This window comes from Lethenteron reissneri, chromosome 23 (genome assembly GCF_015708825.2).
Source record: "Lethenteron reissneri isolate LAM-NWPU_2019-01 chromosome 23, ASM1570882v1, whole genome shotgun sequence".
NCBI lineage: Eukaryota > Metazoa > Chordata > Hyperoartia > Petromyzontiformes > Petromyzontidae > Lethenteron > Lethenteron reissneri.
Genome location: NC_083801.1, coordinates 20505574 through 20525427, shown reverse-complemented (window position 1 = coordinate 20525427; position 19854 = coordinate 20505574). Strand labels below are relative to the sequence as shown.

Genomic DNA, 19854 nt, shown 5'->3' with positions numbered 1-19854 from the left:
AACTTGTTGTTTTTTCCCGGCCTGCCCAAATGTTATTCTGTAGTGATGGGTTTCTTCGTTATTTACAGATTTGAAACATTAACCGGCGCTGCTGAAACACACACACACGGATTAGTTACTCGCGTACACTCACGCAGGCCTACGGTCCTGCAACTGCTGGTCTATGCCAAACTGCGTGCCGCTGTGTTAATGCACACACATGTTCACACGCACTTATGAACGAATGAGAGTAGAATCTACCCGTCCTGCTTTGAAAATTTAGATTCGAGTTGTTTTTTTGATCAGTTCATAATACAGGTACACTACTTATGTGTGTCAGTTGAACTGATTATTCTTTATCATATTCAGGTCAACATGTATGTATGTAGAACTTCTTTCGTGTCATACGTAGCCAATTTTTTAAAATTATTTTCTGTTTGGAGTCAAAATGAAAAAACTCGCTATACTGACTGGCAAGATGTCATTTATAAAGTATAAACTATTTTATTTTTACCAGGTAAGGCCCACTGAGCAAGAGCTCTTTTTCAGAAGCGACCTGACCACAAATGATAGCCCAATGAAGTGGCTAATCACGTGGAAATGTAGAGCAGTTTATCTGTTGTCACCACGAACCAGTTGCTGTTCACACAGCCCCACAAGCACGCGGCTCCCACCTTGTCAGGATTGTCATCGCTGCGTCTCTTCCGTTTTCCTGCGCATTGGCCAACTCAACCTGTGCACCCGCGAGAGCCCGCTCACCTTGTCGCTGTCCAGCGTGTTCTGGGAGGTGCGCGAGGTGATGGAAATGGTGTCGGGCTGTGAGCTCCCATCGCCCTGGCTGTCCCCGTCCTCCCCTCCGCTATCCCTGTCACGCAAAAGAGCACAAGCTAGTCGCCGCTGCGATGTGTGACAAAGATCCTCAGCCTTAACAGACTGTTGGGCCAAGTGCTGTTTGCGAGCACCTATGAAAGCCGGCACAGCACAAGAGGAGGTGGGTGGCCAGTGCCACGCTCGGCCACGTTTTTCCCCTGAGTGGTAATGTGTTCACACTGCGCTGGGTGCTCATTTTGAGGCTGAGTCGATATAGGAGAGGCCCAGAACCGGTTAAAATAATGGTCACTGGTGTTGGCCATGAGCGGAAATCGAACTCGGGTCGCCGGGTTCGTAGCGCAGCACGCTAACCACTAGACTACCCCTCCCTACACGAGCACACACACACACGGGTGACACACACACACACACGGATGATTTGCTCTATGCAAATGTATCATGCACATGGCACGCACACAATGTGATACAAATTGGATTCGTATCCCATCGAAGGGTCGGTGGGGCCGAATAAGAAAAATATGGAGTGAATTCGTAAAATATTAAGGAGGACACGGAAGATAGAGGTGAAGACTGTTGAGTGGTGGACATAGAGGAGAGATGTGGGAGGAAGCACAGACTACCAAGGGTAGTGTTCGCTCATACTCCAAGTATCAGCCGGTATCATCAAGCATTGAGTACGGAACACACAAAGACTGCCGTGAGGTAGGGAAAGCAAACCGAATGAGAGAGTCGACAAAATCGACAGGGCATCGGGGATGAGAGCAGCAGACACCTCTTGGAGGAAGCCTTGTGCTTCATGGCGGCTGTGGACTTGGGCAGGTGGATGGGCTCTTTAAGCGCCCCCTTGAGGTGGATGGTGCGCTCCTGGATGGCTTCACGGATGTGCTTTATCCAGTCTTGCTTGGTGTCGATGCTGGACGCCTGGCACACGCGGAGGGTGGCGGTGAGGGGGGGGAGCATGACGGATGCTCTGCGTCACACGAGGCTCGCGTTCGTGCCGCTCCTTATTCCTAAACATTTTTTTTGTAATTGTTTAAAGGGTGGTGACCTTTTCTGTTGTTGTGTCGTGTGACCTTTAAACTTCCCTGACACCACCACACTTTAGCGCCCCCCCCCCCCCCACCCCCATTGGTAGTAATTTGCAAAGGGGAAAATTCCATCTGCTCATTTCATGTGCTTTGGACACAAGCGGCATGTGTTAATGATTGTAAAATAATGACTGCATACACAAGATTCCTATGATATTTTTTAGTATAGACTCTCAACCCTGACTTTGAACCCTTGACAAAATGGCTACATTTCCAAAAGCAAACCACGCGGCAGCCACTACCGCTGGGAAAAATTATTGGGGGGGGAAGTGTGGGAACACGACCAATGCAATCTCAACCGTGCACAAGGCAAAGACACACAGACAAAGACACACAGATGCAATGCAGAATGATGCATCATGGGTTCTCCGACCGCTGTGTGGGCAGTGGAGCTCAGAACAACTCTGGGAACAAGACCAATACCATAGCTTACAGCTCGAAAAGCAGCTTTCAAGAGATTGCGATCTTCGTCACTGTGCGAGTATTCCATGATGGACAATTGCGGTGATGTCATTCACCCAATACACATTTGGCAATTCTGTGACATAATGTAAATAAGCGTGACAAGGATGTTGTATATAGGTGTGTATGCGAGTGCATTTGAGTAATATGATCGATAAATTAAACAAATGTATGACTATAAGTCCAAGTTTCTTAGACTACCATTTTTAATGCATATTATTATGCTATTGATCTAATGATGTTTTCACACAAGCTGCCTTGAATGTGATGATAATGGAACAACTCATCGGAGGTATTATATCAAGCAGAACAGGTGCATAGTTCCAAGGTTAGGGGTTACCTTCAGCACGAGCTTGTTGTCAGATGTCGGAGTGCGACCAACCCACAGGGTGAATTTACAGGCATCGCCCTCCACGTGGTCAGATACCCCAAGCTCTGACGTCTGCACGCATACACACATACGTGCGCACAACCAAAATGCAACCCTCATTCATCATGGTGCCGTCGTCCGTCAGGTCTTAAGCACAGCAAAGATCACATGCAGTGATACAAGTTGGTTCCCTGGAGGGCACGTCGAACACCCAGGCGTTAATGATGGAGTGGAGGATGATGATGCGAGGTCACAGGACGGACCCGTGCATTAATGATGAAGGCGGAGGTCACGCGACAGATGCAGGTAGTTTAAGTTTACCATTTGGGAATGGCCATTAACCGCACAAAATATGCCCTCCACAACACCCACTTGTACAATACATGCAGGTTATATCTTAATTACACTTATTGAAAAAGTGACAAGGATCATAATTAGGAGTTGCTTTGCGAGCAACTATTATCACAGGCAGTGCTCAAATGTTAGGGATGGTGCCCACCACCATATGGGGTGTCAGGTTTATCTTCCAAACATCAATGCTGGCACATTATGCACCCAGTACTCACTTTGGGCCAAGCAGCCCCAATGGAAGCCCACGCAAACCACGGGACAGCAATTAGCATCAAAGGGCACGACCTGCACTTGATCGCAGGAAGGGACTGCGTGGAAATGAGCCAACTAGCAGCACCTCCAACTTCCTTCCACCCACTCGCACGCACACGGCCCCCCGCCCCCCTGCCCCCACTTCCCCCAGCTGTGCGCGCGCACGAACGCACGCACGAACACACGCACGCACTCACCAGCAGCTTATGCTTGTAGAGGTACTTGCTGTTCCCTGACGAGTCGCGCACTTCCTTGCTGAAGATGAGCGCGAGCTCGAAGAGGAAGAGGTGGCGCTCGCGACCCTTGCGGATGAGCGTCTTGGGGTCCCACACCTGGAAGGACTCCTGCAGGATCAGCTCGCCCTGCGCATCGAGGTTCTCGTCGAAACCTGTCCGCGCACGCGGGCAGAGAGAGGCGTATACATATACGGTGACCAGTGTTCAATGAAGCCTGATCACATGACCACGATAGACGGCACGTATGTATGTGTGTATGTATATATGTAGAACTTATTTCGTACCATACGTAGCCAACCGTGTTCAACAGAGGTGCGGGGGAAGGACAAAAAACTAAACAAACAAAAACAGGTGCAGGGAAGTCCCCGTCAAACAGTGTATTGACAAAAAAAAAGTGTTGTACGGTGCAGGGATCTGGTCGGTTAAGATGGCTTATGCTAACAGTTGGTCCGCACTCACCCTCCAGCATGCTGAGGTGCATGGCATCGTTGGCTCTCTTGGGGACACTGAGCATCACCTCCAACGCCTCCTTAAGCTCGCCCGTCCGCTCGTCGCAACACGTGAGCAGCTCCTGCGCGAGATCCCATTCACGATGAAAGCATGTGACCACACCCCCGCAACAAGGAGCAAAATCTCACATTCAACTGTCAATGACTGTTGCGGAAAGTTTCTGCTCGTGATCAAATGTTAAGTATAAAGTGTCCGCATTAGTTTTTGTCACTGAGAGAATATCAAGATCAAATCCATCCATGAGCATTCCACCACAACCACCACTGCGACAACGCACACCACAAACAGCGATATCATCGTCATCACAACTACAGCCATTACAAGTGTAATGGGTTCAACTGAGTCGCAGATGTAGACTTTGAAGGCAACACATATATTCAGTTCCAGCACACGGGGTAACTTCCCCTTAACAGAATAACAACCTAAGGTGGTGACCACCAGGGTAACTACACTAATTACTACTACGAACCGGGACCAATGACTTCGGAGATGGTAGATGAAGGGTTTCTTCCCGGATGCACAACAACCCTGCTCCCTCTCGGGACCCAGCTGATATTCTCTCTGACGTGGCCGGTTCTGTCCTTGGCCACGTCCACCTTCCAGAATCCTCGGGAAAGATCTGGTCCCAATCACGTGACTCCCCCTAGCCCCCTCTTGGGGCCCCTCCGTCAACTTAACCGGTCACGTGTCCTCCCGGGTCAACCAGAGTGCCATGGCCTCACACAACCCCCATCCTTTGGTCGGCACCCACACAACCTGTCCTGTAGGGTCGGCACTGCACTTCAAGCGTGGTGTCATCCAGCACTATTATTCAGCGCACACCGTGGTATCTGGCGATGTCGCTCCGTGCCCCTCTAGGGCCGGTAACTGCAACCACATCATGGTGACATCCAGCGATGTCACTACACAAGCACCACCACGACTCCACACCGCACCACAGCGTGCACTACGCGGCCACCCACCTTGAGCAGCAGCTGGTACTTGGTGATTCGCTGCACGGGCTTAATGAGGTAGGAGGAGATGGTGTTGGCCAGGCCGTGCCGCTGTTGGATCTCCTGTGGGTGAGAGTCGGGCAGGCAGCACACAAATCAGAGAAGGCAAGCGAGGTAAGAACGAGCAAGCGTCTGTAGACGGGGTAAGCGGCGCACGATCCACGTGGGTGCACAGCTCATCTGGCGTATTTGGCTCAGGCATCCCGTGGAGGTGGATAAAGACCATCTTCTGAATCGAATTTGCACTTCCCAGTGTGTAATTGTTTTAGGGCCATCTGGTGCACACCTTTCATATGACATTTAAAAATAGACCTAAAAGCTATAAGTCGTGTACTTCGAGAGGCAAAGAAACGCATCGCGAAGGAATTTAACGGACACCGACTCGGAAGAGGAAAAAATGACACATGAGGGTATTTAGGAATCGTGTGGTTATGGCCGGTGCATGACGAAGTGTGACGGAAGGGTTAAAGAGCCTTTTCTCATTTCAGAAACTACCAAGGGCTTTAATTCTTACGGTTGAGGCCCAATCAGGACAAATCTTTTCGCTTGATAAGGTTTATTTACAACGCTTATTTTTATCCAACTTGTGTAGTCACTTCAGTGTCAACGAATTACTTAACGAACCCCATATTTTATTTGTAGCACCTCGTTCCGCTAGGTTCCAAACGTCAAAAGCTGTGGGTTCTCAACATCAAAGCACACAGACCCTTAAACATAATGCCTTTCCATAACTACCAATTTTCAGAGGCACATGGCAATGAAAATCATTGATAAACTTATAAAACACAACATAGCTTGGGTTTAAAAACCGCTGGCTTGGAGCACCATAATTTAGACGACCCAATGCTCACTACACACACACTGCACACATTTGTATAAATCCGAGTTTGAGTTTATTTATTTTGTTACCTGGATGGTCGCGTTTAAGGCAGTTGCCTGGCTATTTTACAAGGAAGATCTGTAGTGTGTGAGCACCACAAATGCTGTTGGTTACCATAAATCTGGTGGTCCAATAGGGGAATGGACTAAAAGTTACGTGAAGACACAGAACACAAAATTATAATTTTACGTGTACTCTACGTAGTTCAGCTGTGCGGCGGCAGAGTGTTCAAACGATCTATTGTGTTGGCGTTGACAGGCACACATGCAGACTCGCATCACCACCAGGTATACAATTGTGTATGTTTCTAAGATACCAGACGGCCACAATGTGGTTTTGTTGCCACTGAAGTTGTAAATGGTACAAAGCACGACTGTTTCTTTTGTAAAAAAAAAATCTAGGAAAATTGGAGGGCGTGATTATCTCAGCACATGGGAGATAAGATAAGTATTTAAAAATAACTCAATTAATCTATAAGTGCAGGGGTTGCGACGTAGATGTAGGGAGGAAGCATTACTCACATCAAAGAATGTGCCGGCGTGGTCCATGATGAGCTGCGTGGAGTCGGGCTTGTTCTTGCAGTAGGACACGTACATCTGGAACTTGTCCGCCTGCGAGCAGACAAGGGGTCACAGACGCACTGTGAACTCCGGCACTCCCACGAGGCCCTCTCATTAGGCTTCGCGAGACTCCTTACAGTGTAACCGATCATCACTCGAGTATTCATGTTTCAGAGAAGATGGCACTAACACAAAGATATAAAGTCCTCCTGTCCATCCATTAGCTCCATTAAGACCTTTAAATACCAACATGTCCCATATAAGGATTCGTGGATTTGTAAAGGCTACTTTTGCAAAAATAAATAATCGTATTTGCAAAGAACTGGAATGTTTGTTGTTCATGATTCTACAAAAATAGATAAGCCAGTGAATGATATAAACACTGTCCACGATGATAAGGCATGTGTAGAGAGGGAGCAAATGGTGCATTTAAAAATGTGAAATCATTAATCATGAAAAGTTCAAGTCTCTAATTATTGTCGGCTGGGTCACATGCAGCTATGAAGCCACTGCAATGTGTATCTGTAATGGCATATGACCCCGAAGCCATTACCAGGACGATGCGGCGACACAGACGATACATCTCATCGTACCCACATAATTTTTTAACCGAGTATTTCCTACCGTTTATGTTGCACTTGAATTGGCATGCATTTACGCACAAACTATAAGTTTTGTTAATTTTATATTTATTATTTTTATTAATTTGTACCTATCTACGTGACTTTACCGAAAGACCCAAAGAATATGAATTCCTGCAGTCACGAAAGCTTTAAGTCTAAATTTTGTCTGGTAAAGTCTGGTAAAAGCACTACCCCACAATGGCCAACTCGTATGTATAACAGTTGCCATCACAAGTAAGTGATTATAAGAGACACCGAAGTTATAATAAAGACCAATTAATTCATACTAAATAAGGCAAAAATTACCAAGAAGAAGCATACTTAATTACTAGTGCTGAGACTCAAGTGAGGATTTGCTAGATAAAATACATTCATGTTATTACAATAAAATAACGAAAGGTACTTTATTCATCACTATTTTCGTAACCATAAGTCTAAGTTTAATTGCAACGTTCATACTCGTTGCGCCTTCAGTTGCCCAAATTCCAGCCACCTATCATCAAGCAGAGCTGAGTATCTAACGTCATCATTGCCAAATCCAAGCCCATTAACACCTGGCAGTAATCATTCAGTCATTTCTCACTAAATGTCAATTTGTAAAGTGCAGACTTTGAAACTCATTACACACAAAGTGCTTCAGGACACAAATTAACCACAATACCTTGCTGATCAAGGAGCATAAAGCATTACACGAACCCTGGTCATCCTCGCAGCGGCTTTTGGCAAGCCACAGAACAAAGACGGTCACCGCATCGCTCGCTTTCAGACGGGCTTCTGCGGCCGTCTGGAACGCTTTTCCTTCCGATATTAGGAAGCTGACTGGAGCCATGCACTTTTAAATCTACATCGAAAACTAAATTCTTTAGAACTGCTTTTGTGTTTAGTTTGTTGTCCGTCCCTCGTACCTCTGATCAGCACGGTTGGCTACGGACGGTGCGAAAGAAGTCCAACGTGCATACATACACTAGCACTATGTACCGTGTCCAGAAGAAAACTTAAGAGCGGGCACTGACCCAAGTAACAAAACAGTGACCGACGTCCTCAGGAAGCTGCTCATACTTCTCCAACTCCTTGAGGAAGATGCTGCAAGGCAAACATATGACGACATGAGAGGAAACGATCACTTCAACGGCCCCTTATTTTGCAAGTTTGTTTAGTCTGCCAACATTTACATTAAAAATCACGCACGCACCTTGTGCAGAAACAGAAAATAATTCACGGCAATCATATTTCAGAATAAAAAAACGCAATATCCCAACATGCCAGGAAAAAGCCCTCCTGAATAGTATTTTAAACCTACACACCTAAAAACACAGTGCCTAAAGAGTTCATAAGCATTGCTAATGCGTTGTGTTAAGAGCATACAATGCATATAAAATGTAGTGTTGCGGTACAGGAAATTTCTATGAATCTGAAGGTTAGGCATGTAACACTCGCATATCATTTACATATAATGCACATATACACCAGTTCTTCCACGCGTGATTTGTCGCATATATTGTGAATGAGAGAATGCACCATTTCCAAATCATATACATTGTATGTAATCAGTTCACGTGACCCCTCGCAACTAACCGGAGCTACAACAAACCACAATGCAAAAACATTGATTCAAATTGCGATGCAGAATCGTGACATTCATCTAAATGCTAAGAGGTGTCGAATGATTACAGACCTAGTTGAAGATAATGTGCTTCAGAGTCAGTGCTCCGTGCGTCTGTGCATTGCAGTGCGAGTGGGTAATTGCTGCTGGACTGCGTGTACCCCATGAGCAGCCGCGCGCGAGTGTGTGTGCGTGCACGTACTTGTTGTGGAAGTCAAAGATCTCCTGCATGTTACCGAAGATGGTGTCCTCTTTGTTTATGATGCCAGGAGGGATCTCCTCCACACCACTCGTCATCTCCCACAGATAGATCTTACAAAGACAAAGATCCCCCCCGCCGTAAAGCCTTAACAGGTTGTTGCTGCAAGCGCGATTAGTTAGCAGCTATGAAGGCTGGCACGGCACACAATCGGGAGGCATAGAAGTAGCACCATGCCCAGCCAACTTTGTCTCTCCCTCGTAGTGATGTTTACACACTGCACTAGACACTCATAGAAGGCAGAGTCGACCTAGGGGAGGCCCAGGAGGAAGTCAGGTCAATGGGTTCACAGAGCAGTGGGCGAACCACTACGTCACGGCTCCCCTCCACACACACAAATATAAAATGACAAATAACCCTCTTTACTATGTATACACTCGGCAGACAAGCCATGCCCAAAGATGGGGTGTTGCTCATCTCCTTTGGCTGGAGTCAGAGGTCGATATTCCATTCTATCCATAGGAAAACCACTGCTGATTTCCCCCAAAGCGGTATTTATTTCATCATCCACTGTTGGGATGACGGGATGATGCAATTAAGTTTGGAGCAACACAAAGATCCCCTGCGTACAGCTTAAAAAGACTGTTGGGGAAAGCACTGTTCGTGAGCATCTACCCAGCGGGGAGCAGTGGCACAGTGGTTAGCGCACTGTGCTACGAATCCAGCAACCCTATTGAGGTCCCCACGGCACACGGGGGCGTTGGGTGGCCAACACCACGCTTGGCAACCTTTGCCTCCCCAGTGCTGATGTTCACACAATGCACCAGGTAGTCATTTTTAAGGCCGAGTCGAATCGGGGGATGCCCGGGACCAGTTCAGATATATTCGCCAAAAGTTATTGTTCGTGAACGGGAATCGAACTCGGATGACCAGGTTCGTGGCAATGTGTGCGAACCGCAACAATACCACACCCCAAAGGTTGGCACACACACACACACACACGTCCTTAGTAATGATGTTCAGAGACATTGCAGTTCACGAGTCCCCCCCCCCCCCCCGTTTACTCTTGCAAATGAGCGTGCATGCGCATACACTAAAAATACACAATGCACAAACACAAACAATAGCCTTACTTCCAAACACTCGTGTAGATCGCGTACATATGCCTTCTCTGTCTGCAGCAGCTCAGCCATGATGAACCTGTAACATTGAGCAGATGGTTACCCACACCTTTAAAAAAAAGAACCTTTCAAAGTATGAAAAAGATATAAAGGACAATTAAACTTCACAAACAGGAGCTCTGGCTTTGATATCCGAGGGATAACACAAGAAAGGGAAAGTCCGCTCACTACTGACATTCACACAAGCGTAACCCCTGCCCTGTGATTAAAGGAGACATTTAAAAAAAGGGCAGTCGTTTTTGTTTAGTCCTTGTTGTGCAATGCAGCATTGTGGGTGGTGAGGAATAAGAACAACTTTGGTAATGATGCATTGTGGGAAATATTGAGTGGCAATAATGAAATATATTGAGTGATACCAACTTGTGGTCATGCCGTGTGGGTGAGCTGGAGCGGAGATAATAATGCATTCTGGGTGGGGTTTGACAAGAGACTGTAGCGAATTTCAGATGAAGTAAAACAGTAATGTGTACTTATGGTGGGTCAGGTGGAGCAGAGAGTGTGATGCATGGGGGGTGATGATTGGTAATCATGATGGATTGTAGATGAGGTGGAATGGTGGTCAAAATGTATCATGTGTATGGTGCAGCAGAGTTCATGATGCATTGTGGATGATGTTTACTGGTAGTCAATGCATTGGTCACCTGCATTGCAGATAATTTGAAATGGTAGTCATGATGCACAGATCATGGTGTCGGCAATGTTGATCGGTGGTCACAATAAAAATCAGTCACAAATCGGCAGAGGTTGCGCTGACATGCAGGCGGCGTGGACCAGTGAGCAAACGCCGGTGTGCCTGGACACTCACTCCTTGCGCCGTGCCGACTTGCGGCGTTCCTCGTCCGTGTGGTTGCTGACCTCACGCAGCTTCACTTGCTCGGCCAGGCTGGCCGGGATTGTGTCCAGCTGCAGCTCGCGCTCTTTCTGCACGCGCAAACACCACGCGCGCGAACACCACACGCGCACACACCATCAACGTGTCGTACACAAAATGCCCAATCTTGACCCCCAAAATTACCACATGAACGTTTACAAACTGAGCCCTTATTTCTAGTGATATATTCATCATGAGAAACCTTTCACACGGTGACGTCCGAAAACTTTTTAAGAAGGAACGCTGTCCAAGATTTCTCGACAAGGATTCATCGTCTTAATCCCATTGCACGCGTAGTTTCTGCCGTGCGAGCGTGCGGCGTGCGAGTGCCGTACGTCGGAGGGGACGCCGAGGGCCTTCTCCAGGGCGGCGCGGTACTTGGCCATGCCGCTGGCGAAGTCGCGGTACTGCTTGTCCACCAGCGACACCCACTTCTTGATGTCCCCGGCGTGCGCGTGGCCCTTCTCCACGAAGCTGTCGGCCAGCTGGATCAGCAGCTTCACGCGCTCCTTCGTTTGCTATGTCGGCACACGCACGCACGCACCGACCCCGCACGTACGCCGCAGGTCAGCGCGATCGCGCGATGGACAGGACACTGGAGCTCGGGCATGCTGCCCCCCACGCGAATATCATGGACAGATTTATACGCGAGCAACCATTGTCGTTCAATTTACAGGTACAGCACAATCAGTGGCGAAAGTTCAAAGCAGCCCTCATAGAACATTCTACGGTGATGATACAATCAGGTGAAGCCACCACATGATGTGTAATATTGCGAACGGTGTTCGTAGTAGTCACCTATTGTGGAAAATATTTGGCTGGACATATACATCCTCAACCCTGATACTGTTGGCATGTACTGCAGATGGTACTCATTTTTTAGACTGAGTTGGCCTAGGAAAGACCGTGCCAAGTAAAGATACCTACATTCGCTGAGATGCATAGCTCAGCTGCGAACAGGGGTGATTGGGGTGAATGCGTGGTACTACTCCCATCGTACAATTATGTGCACTGACATGAATCGAACTTGGGTGAGTTTATGGAATGGTGCAGGGGCCACCCCTAATCCCAATGGTACACACACGCAGGCATGCAAGCGCACAGCCACACACACGCACACAAAGGGCAATGCACATAAACAAACACACACAACATATTTGCATTAACCCATATTAACCCCGACTGAGATGTGTTCCTTTCAAGCGTCACATTGTGCTCTACTGCAGCAGGGGACATTTTGCGTGCACATTTGCCTCATGTGACCCGGCGAGACTCAGGGGCGATCCGCACGTCACACCTTGGCTGCGAGCGTGAACTCGTTGTGCTCGCGCAGGAGCTCATGCGTGAACTGGCCGCTCTCCGTGCGTGCGCAAAGGTACGTCTCGCCGGTGCCCTGGATCCAGTCCACGGCCTCGGTTGTCACCAAGCGCACGTACACACACACACAAAAATAACTCCTGTATGAAACTGTAAAAACGATCAACTATTTTTATTTTAGCAGGCAAGCGCCTTTTTAAGAAGCAACCTGGACGCATATGTTAGCTCAACGAAGTGGCTTGTCATGTGAAAGTTTATAGCAGCCAAATCCTCGAAAAGACGTGATGTTGATTCTAATTGTGGAGGGAAAAACCAGGGGACCCAGAGAAAAATCCACACCACCACGGGAAGTCAGAAACAGGATCAAACCCACAACCTCTTGTATAACAGAAGAGGTAATTAACATCTCGTTTTAACAAACTGTTGGGGCAAGTGCTGTTAGCGGGCACCTATGAAGGCCGGCATGGCACACGAAAAATCAAAATCATAATATTTATTTATACTGGACGAATCCAATGAGTTCTACAGCTCTTTTTCGGAACTGTCCAGTAAAAGGTTGGGTAGCCAGCACCACAAACGGTCACCTTTGTCTCCCTAGTGGTGATCTTTACACACCACACCAGGTACTCATTTGAGGCCGAGTCGCCCTAGGGGAGTCCGAGGACCAGTATAGATAATCGTCACCGGTGTTGGCCGTGAGCGGGAACCGAACTCGGGTCCCTGGGTTCGTAGCGCAGCGTAGCGCTGACCGCTACACGACACGCACTCCACGCGCGTGCAGTGAGCGTAGCGCACACGCGCGCGCGCGCACGTGCAGAAGAACACAAGGTCATCGCCTCCACTACATTACCTTGTCTCATTGTAATTGAAACTGTCTGGCAGGATGATGAGATTATTATTATTACCTGAATACATAAGCATGAAAGTGCTTCTCTGTTTACTTATTTGTGTAAATATGAGGTCAATGTTTGTGTTAGCCACAAATAAGACAACTGAAAAGTTTGAGCCACGAAAATCATGAGATTCTCAAAATCCCAATTATTTCCATTCTACGTGACTTTACCGAAAGAACCAAGAAGATGAATCCCTGCAGTCACGAAAGTTTTAAATCGAAATTTATAAAATATTTGTTAAGTACCTCAATGAAAATGGTGCTGATTAATGAAAGGCCGAGACAATACTAACTGTGCTTAAGAAAGCCAAGTAAACACAGTATTTTCTTTTTTGACAATTTTATGTAAATGGTTGATCATAATATAAGAATAGGTTTTTCCCCTTTTTTCTGGCAACAATACAAGTGTTAAGATATTAAAACACCAAACTGAAACTTTTTACAAGGAATCATGTCTGCATTAATCACAATACCTGTGGTCAGAATGCAAACAAAAAACATACTCTGATAATACATGCATTGCCTTTGAAACTGATTGGTCCGCACAAGAGACACCTTTCTTTTGAGCCTAGTCTCAAACGAGGAGTTTTGGCCTCGAATGTCCGCGTGAAACGCCGTACCGTGCGGGCCATACAGCGATGTACACACGTGCACAAATGCATTGTGGGAGCGAGCTCTGCTGCTGCTATTGATGCACCGGCGGATTTAGTAACACACGTAAAAGCACGCTTCGCACATTACAAAAAAAGCTCTTAGCCTTATCCAGACCACCGGCTCAAAAGAACTGAATGTGCGGCCATTTCGTCATTTCGACCACCAACTAAAAGAGTTCAGAAAATCTGGCCTACCCAAGGCTCAGGAGTCTTTGCACATGCAATGCTGCACAAATTTGTGCGTTGTTAAATCGACTCGTTTCCAAGCCCGCGTGAATGTTTTTGTTACGATTGGGGTTTTCTCGACATTTACAAATTTGAATTCCTGCACCGGTACAACGGACAGATAGTCGAGTTGCGTAACGGTCTGCTCACCTGCTTGGCGCTACGCTCAAACACCACATACTGCTGACACTGGTCCAGCCGGCGCTTACGCATCGTCCAGAAGTGCAGTACGCGGTTCTCCCGCTGCAGAAGCTCGCTCAGGATGGCTGCACAACAGAGATAAAAGCAACAACCCCTTGAGTCCACGCCGACTCCTATTAAATGCAGATAAGCAAGCTCATGGGGCATGTGAATGTCACAATGTAAATGTCACAATAATTGAACCGATAGGTTTTGTCTTATATTCAAAATCTAAATTTTATATATATACATACAGTGTACACTCTATTTTGGCCTGTACTATATGTAGTACATGTATTACATATTGTTAAGGTCGTTAATTAATTTTGTTTAAAAATAATATTGTATTTATCAACATAATACTAATATTGCTACCAAAACGTATCCCGGGTCTCCCTTTTAAATAATGAAGATGTATTAACCTCTCTTTTCCTACCTATCCACCATTTTAGCCACCCACTTGACCACCTAAAAATACCCAACCTACCCATTCACTCAACTGCTTACCCACACGCCTATTTGCCCATCCCCTTCACCACTCACACACTTATCCAACCACAATTTCACTGAATATGCCTTTTTACTCATTCACCTATTTTCCTGCTCATCTACTTGTTCATGTAGCCACTGTTCCCACTTGCACACCCAGGAATTTACCAACCCACATACTCACCAATGATTTACTCACATCCTATCAGCCATCCACCCACCCATCCAAATACCTATCTACTCATTCACCTACCCACCTAACAACCCACGCACCTACAAAGCTGCATACAAGTCCCATTCATATCAGCCATCCAGCCACCCACATAACTACAGACTTCTATACCATAAAAACAACCGCCATTCGCCATTAAGTGGCCGTGACGTCACCGCGGCGCTTGTCCAGGGTAAGCGCACTTTTAGGCCACGTGAAGTGTCAAACACCTGCCGCCGACAGGAGTCCACGGGACAGACTCAGGTGCGATGGGTTGACTGGCTGAGATGACTGGCAAATACACCACCACATGTGCCCCCTACTGTGCCAACCATAACATATCTGCCTAAACGGCTCATGGGAGGTCATGGTGGTGGTGGGGGGGGCGGTGGATGACGTACTTTTGACCTGCTGCTCGGCCCCACGAGTGTGACTGGTCATGCCGGGCATGCTGACGTTGTTGCGGTGGATGTACTTGAGGAACACCTCCGCGTTTCTGCGAGCCAGCGTGCAGGCCTGCACCAGGCGCGGTGAGAGTTGGGGGTGAGAGAGGACGAGGTTTGTGATCCACAGCAGGGTTAGGTGGAGATTGGCACAAACACAACGATCGCTCGGGGTGACAACGGCACATAGAGCCAGATGCAGGACAATCACCTTGGAAGGTTTAGTCATAGTTGTGAGCACGTAAGCTTGCTCAGTTTCACTTACAACTGACAGTGTGGATTTATATGGATGAGAAATGTAACTTTGATCGATGGTTAACATTGGGCATGCAACAATGCATCGATTAACCAGTTAAAATCGATTATTATGCTCTTGATACGCGTATCAAGTCGCGTAAAAATCAATAATACATTACTCTCGCGAACTTATATCCAAATTGCACGTTCATTATGTAATGTGAAGGCTCATGGGGCAATCGTGTACCCAGAAAAGGCATAAACAAGGCAAATTAGACGTACCCGGTGAGACAAACCGGTGAAGCAAAAAATTACCGGCTGCTGAATTGAACCATGACCCAGAAACATGACAATTCAATTCATTGAATTTGCTTTTTGTACGATCTGGGCCACGTGATCGCAATTAAATTCCCCGAAACCGCACAACCCAAGTGAACTCGTGCTTGTATCTTAGAGGGCACTTCGTTAAATACCAATAACAGCCACAATTTAATAATGCTAAACATCTTCTGCGCGCACAAGTCTGTTTATAATTACATAAGCCTGCTGCTAATAGTCAAACACCATGCAAATGCGCTTATGATCATCATAATGTGTCCAGCTGCTTAACACAAAGGACTCATGAGGATAAAGACTTGAACAAGGACTCGTTCAAAACGGTAGCTTAGATTTATGAATGCATCTACACCGAGGGATGCTGCTGTGGTGTAATGGCCCGCAAACTAGACTTGCAATCCAAAGGTGCCTGGTTCCATCCTGTCTCCTGGCATGGCAGTTAAAAACAATGGGACAAGTATCTTAAATCTTCACGACGGACCCTTGTGTTGCACCCGAAACGTCGTGATCTATTTTATTTTACTTTATACCTACGTGACTTTACCGAAAGAACCAAAGAGTATGGATTCCTGCAGTCACGAAAGCTTCAAATCAAGATTGGTACGCCTTTGTCAAGGCGCTCTCCTCCTCCCACCCAGCTTAAAATACGCTGCCAAGCTTAGCAGTGTTCTTTAGGATGCTGTCTTTCCGACAACTCTGTTTCTTCAACTGAGGACGGCTGCTTGTGTTGTGGCTTAAACGTCGTGAGAATTTAATTTTTTATTATTTCCCTTCTACGTGACTTTACCGAAAGAACCAAGAATATGGTGCACCACAGTTTGTCAATCTGTAGGTGAATTGTGGGTACGCCCAAGTCCTTGACCCAGGAGGGGTCAGGAGGCAGCACCTTGAGGAAGGCCTCCTTCTGCTCGAGGTGTTTGTTGATCATGGGCGTGACGTGGTCGCTGTCCGAGCCGGGGCCCAGCTTGTCCCCGCCCCCGCACCAGTCCTCCTCGCGCTTGTACTCCTGCTCCAGGGACTCGAGCACCGAGCACACCTGCAGGGTGACACGCACGGCGTGAAGGGTGACGCGGGAGAAACGAGGAGATGACAGTGAGGCCAAAGCCTCGTGCTCTGCTTCTTGCTCATTTCTGAAGTTAGTTTAGATGATGCTGCCAATCTGATTTCGCGTTCCCCGTACTCATGTGCGCACTTCAGTAGACGATGCAAAATGCATTCATCTTGAGGTCAATTCAACTTTGTGGTGGGTCAGAAAAAGTTCAAGTGCGAGTTGCTGTTAATGTCAGGAATTGAATGCATTGTCATCAGGGTGGCATTGCAGTTTCTTTCTTCAGACGCACACGCACGCGTAGTAATAATCATAATATATACCTAAAAGTAAAACAAGTTAAAGTTGTGACACGCACAGATTTCCTCCAAAGATTCAAAGATGAATCAACTCTCCCCAATAGAGGTTCAGATTGTTCGAAAAAGTTCCATTAATGAGCAACTATTAAGACCGGCCGGCACAGTACAAAAAAAACTGGTAATGCCCGCGCTACGCCCAACCACCTTTATCTCTCTAGTGCTCGACGTTTGCACACTTTACCAGGCACTTATTCATCGCCGAGCTGAACTAAATGAGAGCAAGGACAGGATCCGACACCACTCGCCACCAACTGCTGCCTGCCGCCAGGAATCGACCTCGTGTTTCCCAAGTTCGTAGCGGCAGGCGAGCGCGAAACGCGAGCAACACGCACGCACGGGCAACGCGCACGTGCACTCGCCTGCTCGGACGTCTTGTAAAAAGCGACGGAGGCGTTGACGAGCTTCAGGCGGTCCTCCATCTTGAGCATGAGCTGCTGCCAGTGCGCGGCGACGCGCTCTGCGCACTCGCGGATCGTGTCGGGCGCGTAGTGCACGCTGCCCAGCAGCGACTCGGCCTTCTGTTGCACCTGCAGGGCGCTCTGATGCGTTTTCTGCCGGCGAGAGAGAGCACGTGGCCAGGCGGGTAAGGCTTGAGCGGAGACACGGCGACGCGCGATTACCCTTCTTCCTCCCACCCCCCCTCCCTCTACCTTCCCGAGTGCTTGTTGTGAGCCAGTGGTTGTCATGGCATCAAATATGCCTAATTTGCACGAAGATATATTTTACCTAAGTGGGCTCTTTTCACCTTTGTTGTTATATAAACGGCTGATTGACATGCTGTGGCTGTGCGAAACGCGCGATGAGAAAACCTAGTTTATTGTTATTATTATACAAACTTCGTGTTTTATACAAAGTAAGGAAGTGTGGTTTTCAAATGTGTGGTTATTACTTTAGCTGCTGCCAAATTTGACACAATGCAATTGTACTGAATTAGCACGGTTGGCTACGTATGGTGCTAAAGAAGTTCAACATACATATATACAAAGCTATGTTTTTAAATAACACCCACCCACCCCTCCTGCAAAAATTCAATACGTCCCCCCCACACATTCAGACACAATAAACCATACACATTGCAGAGAGACAAATACCTGCAGACTGTAGACTGATGCACACAAACACACACAGACTAAACACAGATATGCACAACCTCGACTTACACATGGCACCCCACCCAGCCGCTTTTGTCTTGCCAGTGCAATTGTTTACACACTGTGTTAGGTATCCATTTAAGGCTGGCTCAGCCTAGGGGAGGCCCAGGACCAGTTCAGATCACCGTCACTGGTGCTGGCCGTGAGCAGGAATCAAAATCGAGTCGCCGGATTCGTAGTATAGCTTAGCGCGAACCACTCCCCACACACACAACAAAAGCCGCCATTTCCACCAAGTGGCGGTGACGTCACCACAGCACTTGTACCAGGCCAAGTACACTTTTGAGTGCGCCCACACACACAGGCACATACGCACGTACGTACCTCGATGGCGTGCTGGAACTGCTCGTGCTCTCGCTGAAGCTGCTCGGCCTCAGACAGGGAGCAGGCATTGATGAGGCTGGCGCTCAGCATGGACTCCCCATTACGAATCCAGCCCAGCACCTAACAATACAAATATAACACACACACAGACACACTATCAGAACAATTACTGTCAACTAGTACCTACTAAAGGTTGGAAAAGTACACCGTCTCTGGCGCAAAACACACACAGATTAAAATTGTTGAAGAAAAAGTGAATTTATCAATTGACTCCACTAGAGGCACATTAGGCTTCTGGTTGCATGCAAAGTTCTCTGAAGATCGTATATGGCCATAATGACGACGGTTCTACAGAAAGACGTCAACAACGACGATGCCCTTTCGCGCCACGTGGGAAGACAAAGACAGGCCAAAAACACGACGATCAACGCAGGTGCATGTAGTGGAGGTGCAAACGTGTCAACGCAGCGACGTGCGTGCAGGCCGACGCGGGCACACGCAGAGCTCGGGTCGCGGCACTGAAGTCGGCGCGGTACCTGTTTCACTTCCGTCTGCAGGTGGCGCAGCTGCAGGCACTGCTCCAGGCGCTTGCGATGCTGCTCGGCATTCAGCTCCAGCTCCTGCTGCTTGTCGTGGAGGAACTCCAGCAGCTCTTGTACGCGTGTGCCCATGTCCACGTCCTTGTCGCAAGTCACCTCTATGCCTGCACGCGTGGGGGGGGGGGGGGGCACGCGAGTCGGGCGATCGGTCAGCCGATGACGATTATGACGTTGATGATGCCGCCGATCGCGACTATGATAAACGACCACGGTCATGAACACGTTATCACGTGGGGGGAACTTCAGTCCGCGACATTCACAGACGCAGCGTCCCAAGCCAAGGCCACCTTCGCGGGGTGGATTTTGAAATGCCACCGAGCGCCGCGGGGTCAAACGACCTCCAGCTCCACGATATCGCCGCTGCGTGTGAACGCCGCCCGGTAGGCGACAGCACACGTGGGC

General features: G+C 47.8%; 1 protein-coding gene across 1 annotated transcript in view; it reads right to left on the bottom strand.

The window, feature by feature from the left end:
• LOC133346179 (triple functional domain protein-like) overlaps positions 1-19854 on the bottom strand; it is a 183956-nt gene that overhangs the window by 85742 nt on the left and 78360 nt on the right. Inside the window, 19 exon segments of the mRNA XM_061557661.1 lie at positions 739-844; positions 1583-1731; positions 2701-2802; positions 3531-3721; positions 4029-4140; positions 5042-5134; positions 6473-6562; positions 8148-8217; positions 8940-9049; positions 10070-10136; positions 10923-11038; positions 11324-11506; positions 12286-12399; positions 14226-14341; positions 15357-15471; positions 16858-17007; positions 17738-17929; positions 18854-18973; positions 19390-19556. Of these exon segments, the coding sequence (XP_061413645.1) occupies positions 739-844; positions 1583-1731; positions 2701-2802; positions 3531-3721; positions 4029-4140; positions 5042-5134; positions 6473-6562; positions 8148-8217; positions 8940-9049; positions 10070-10136; positions 10923-11038; positions 11324-11506; positions 12286-12399; positions 14226-14341; positions 15357-15471; positions 16858-17007; positions 17738-17929; positions 18854-18973; positions 19390-19556 (2363 nt within the window).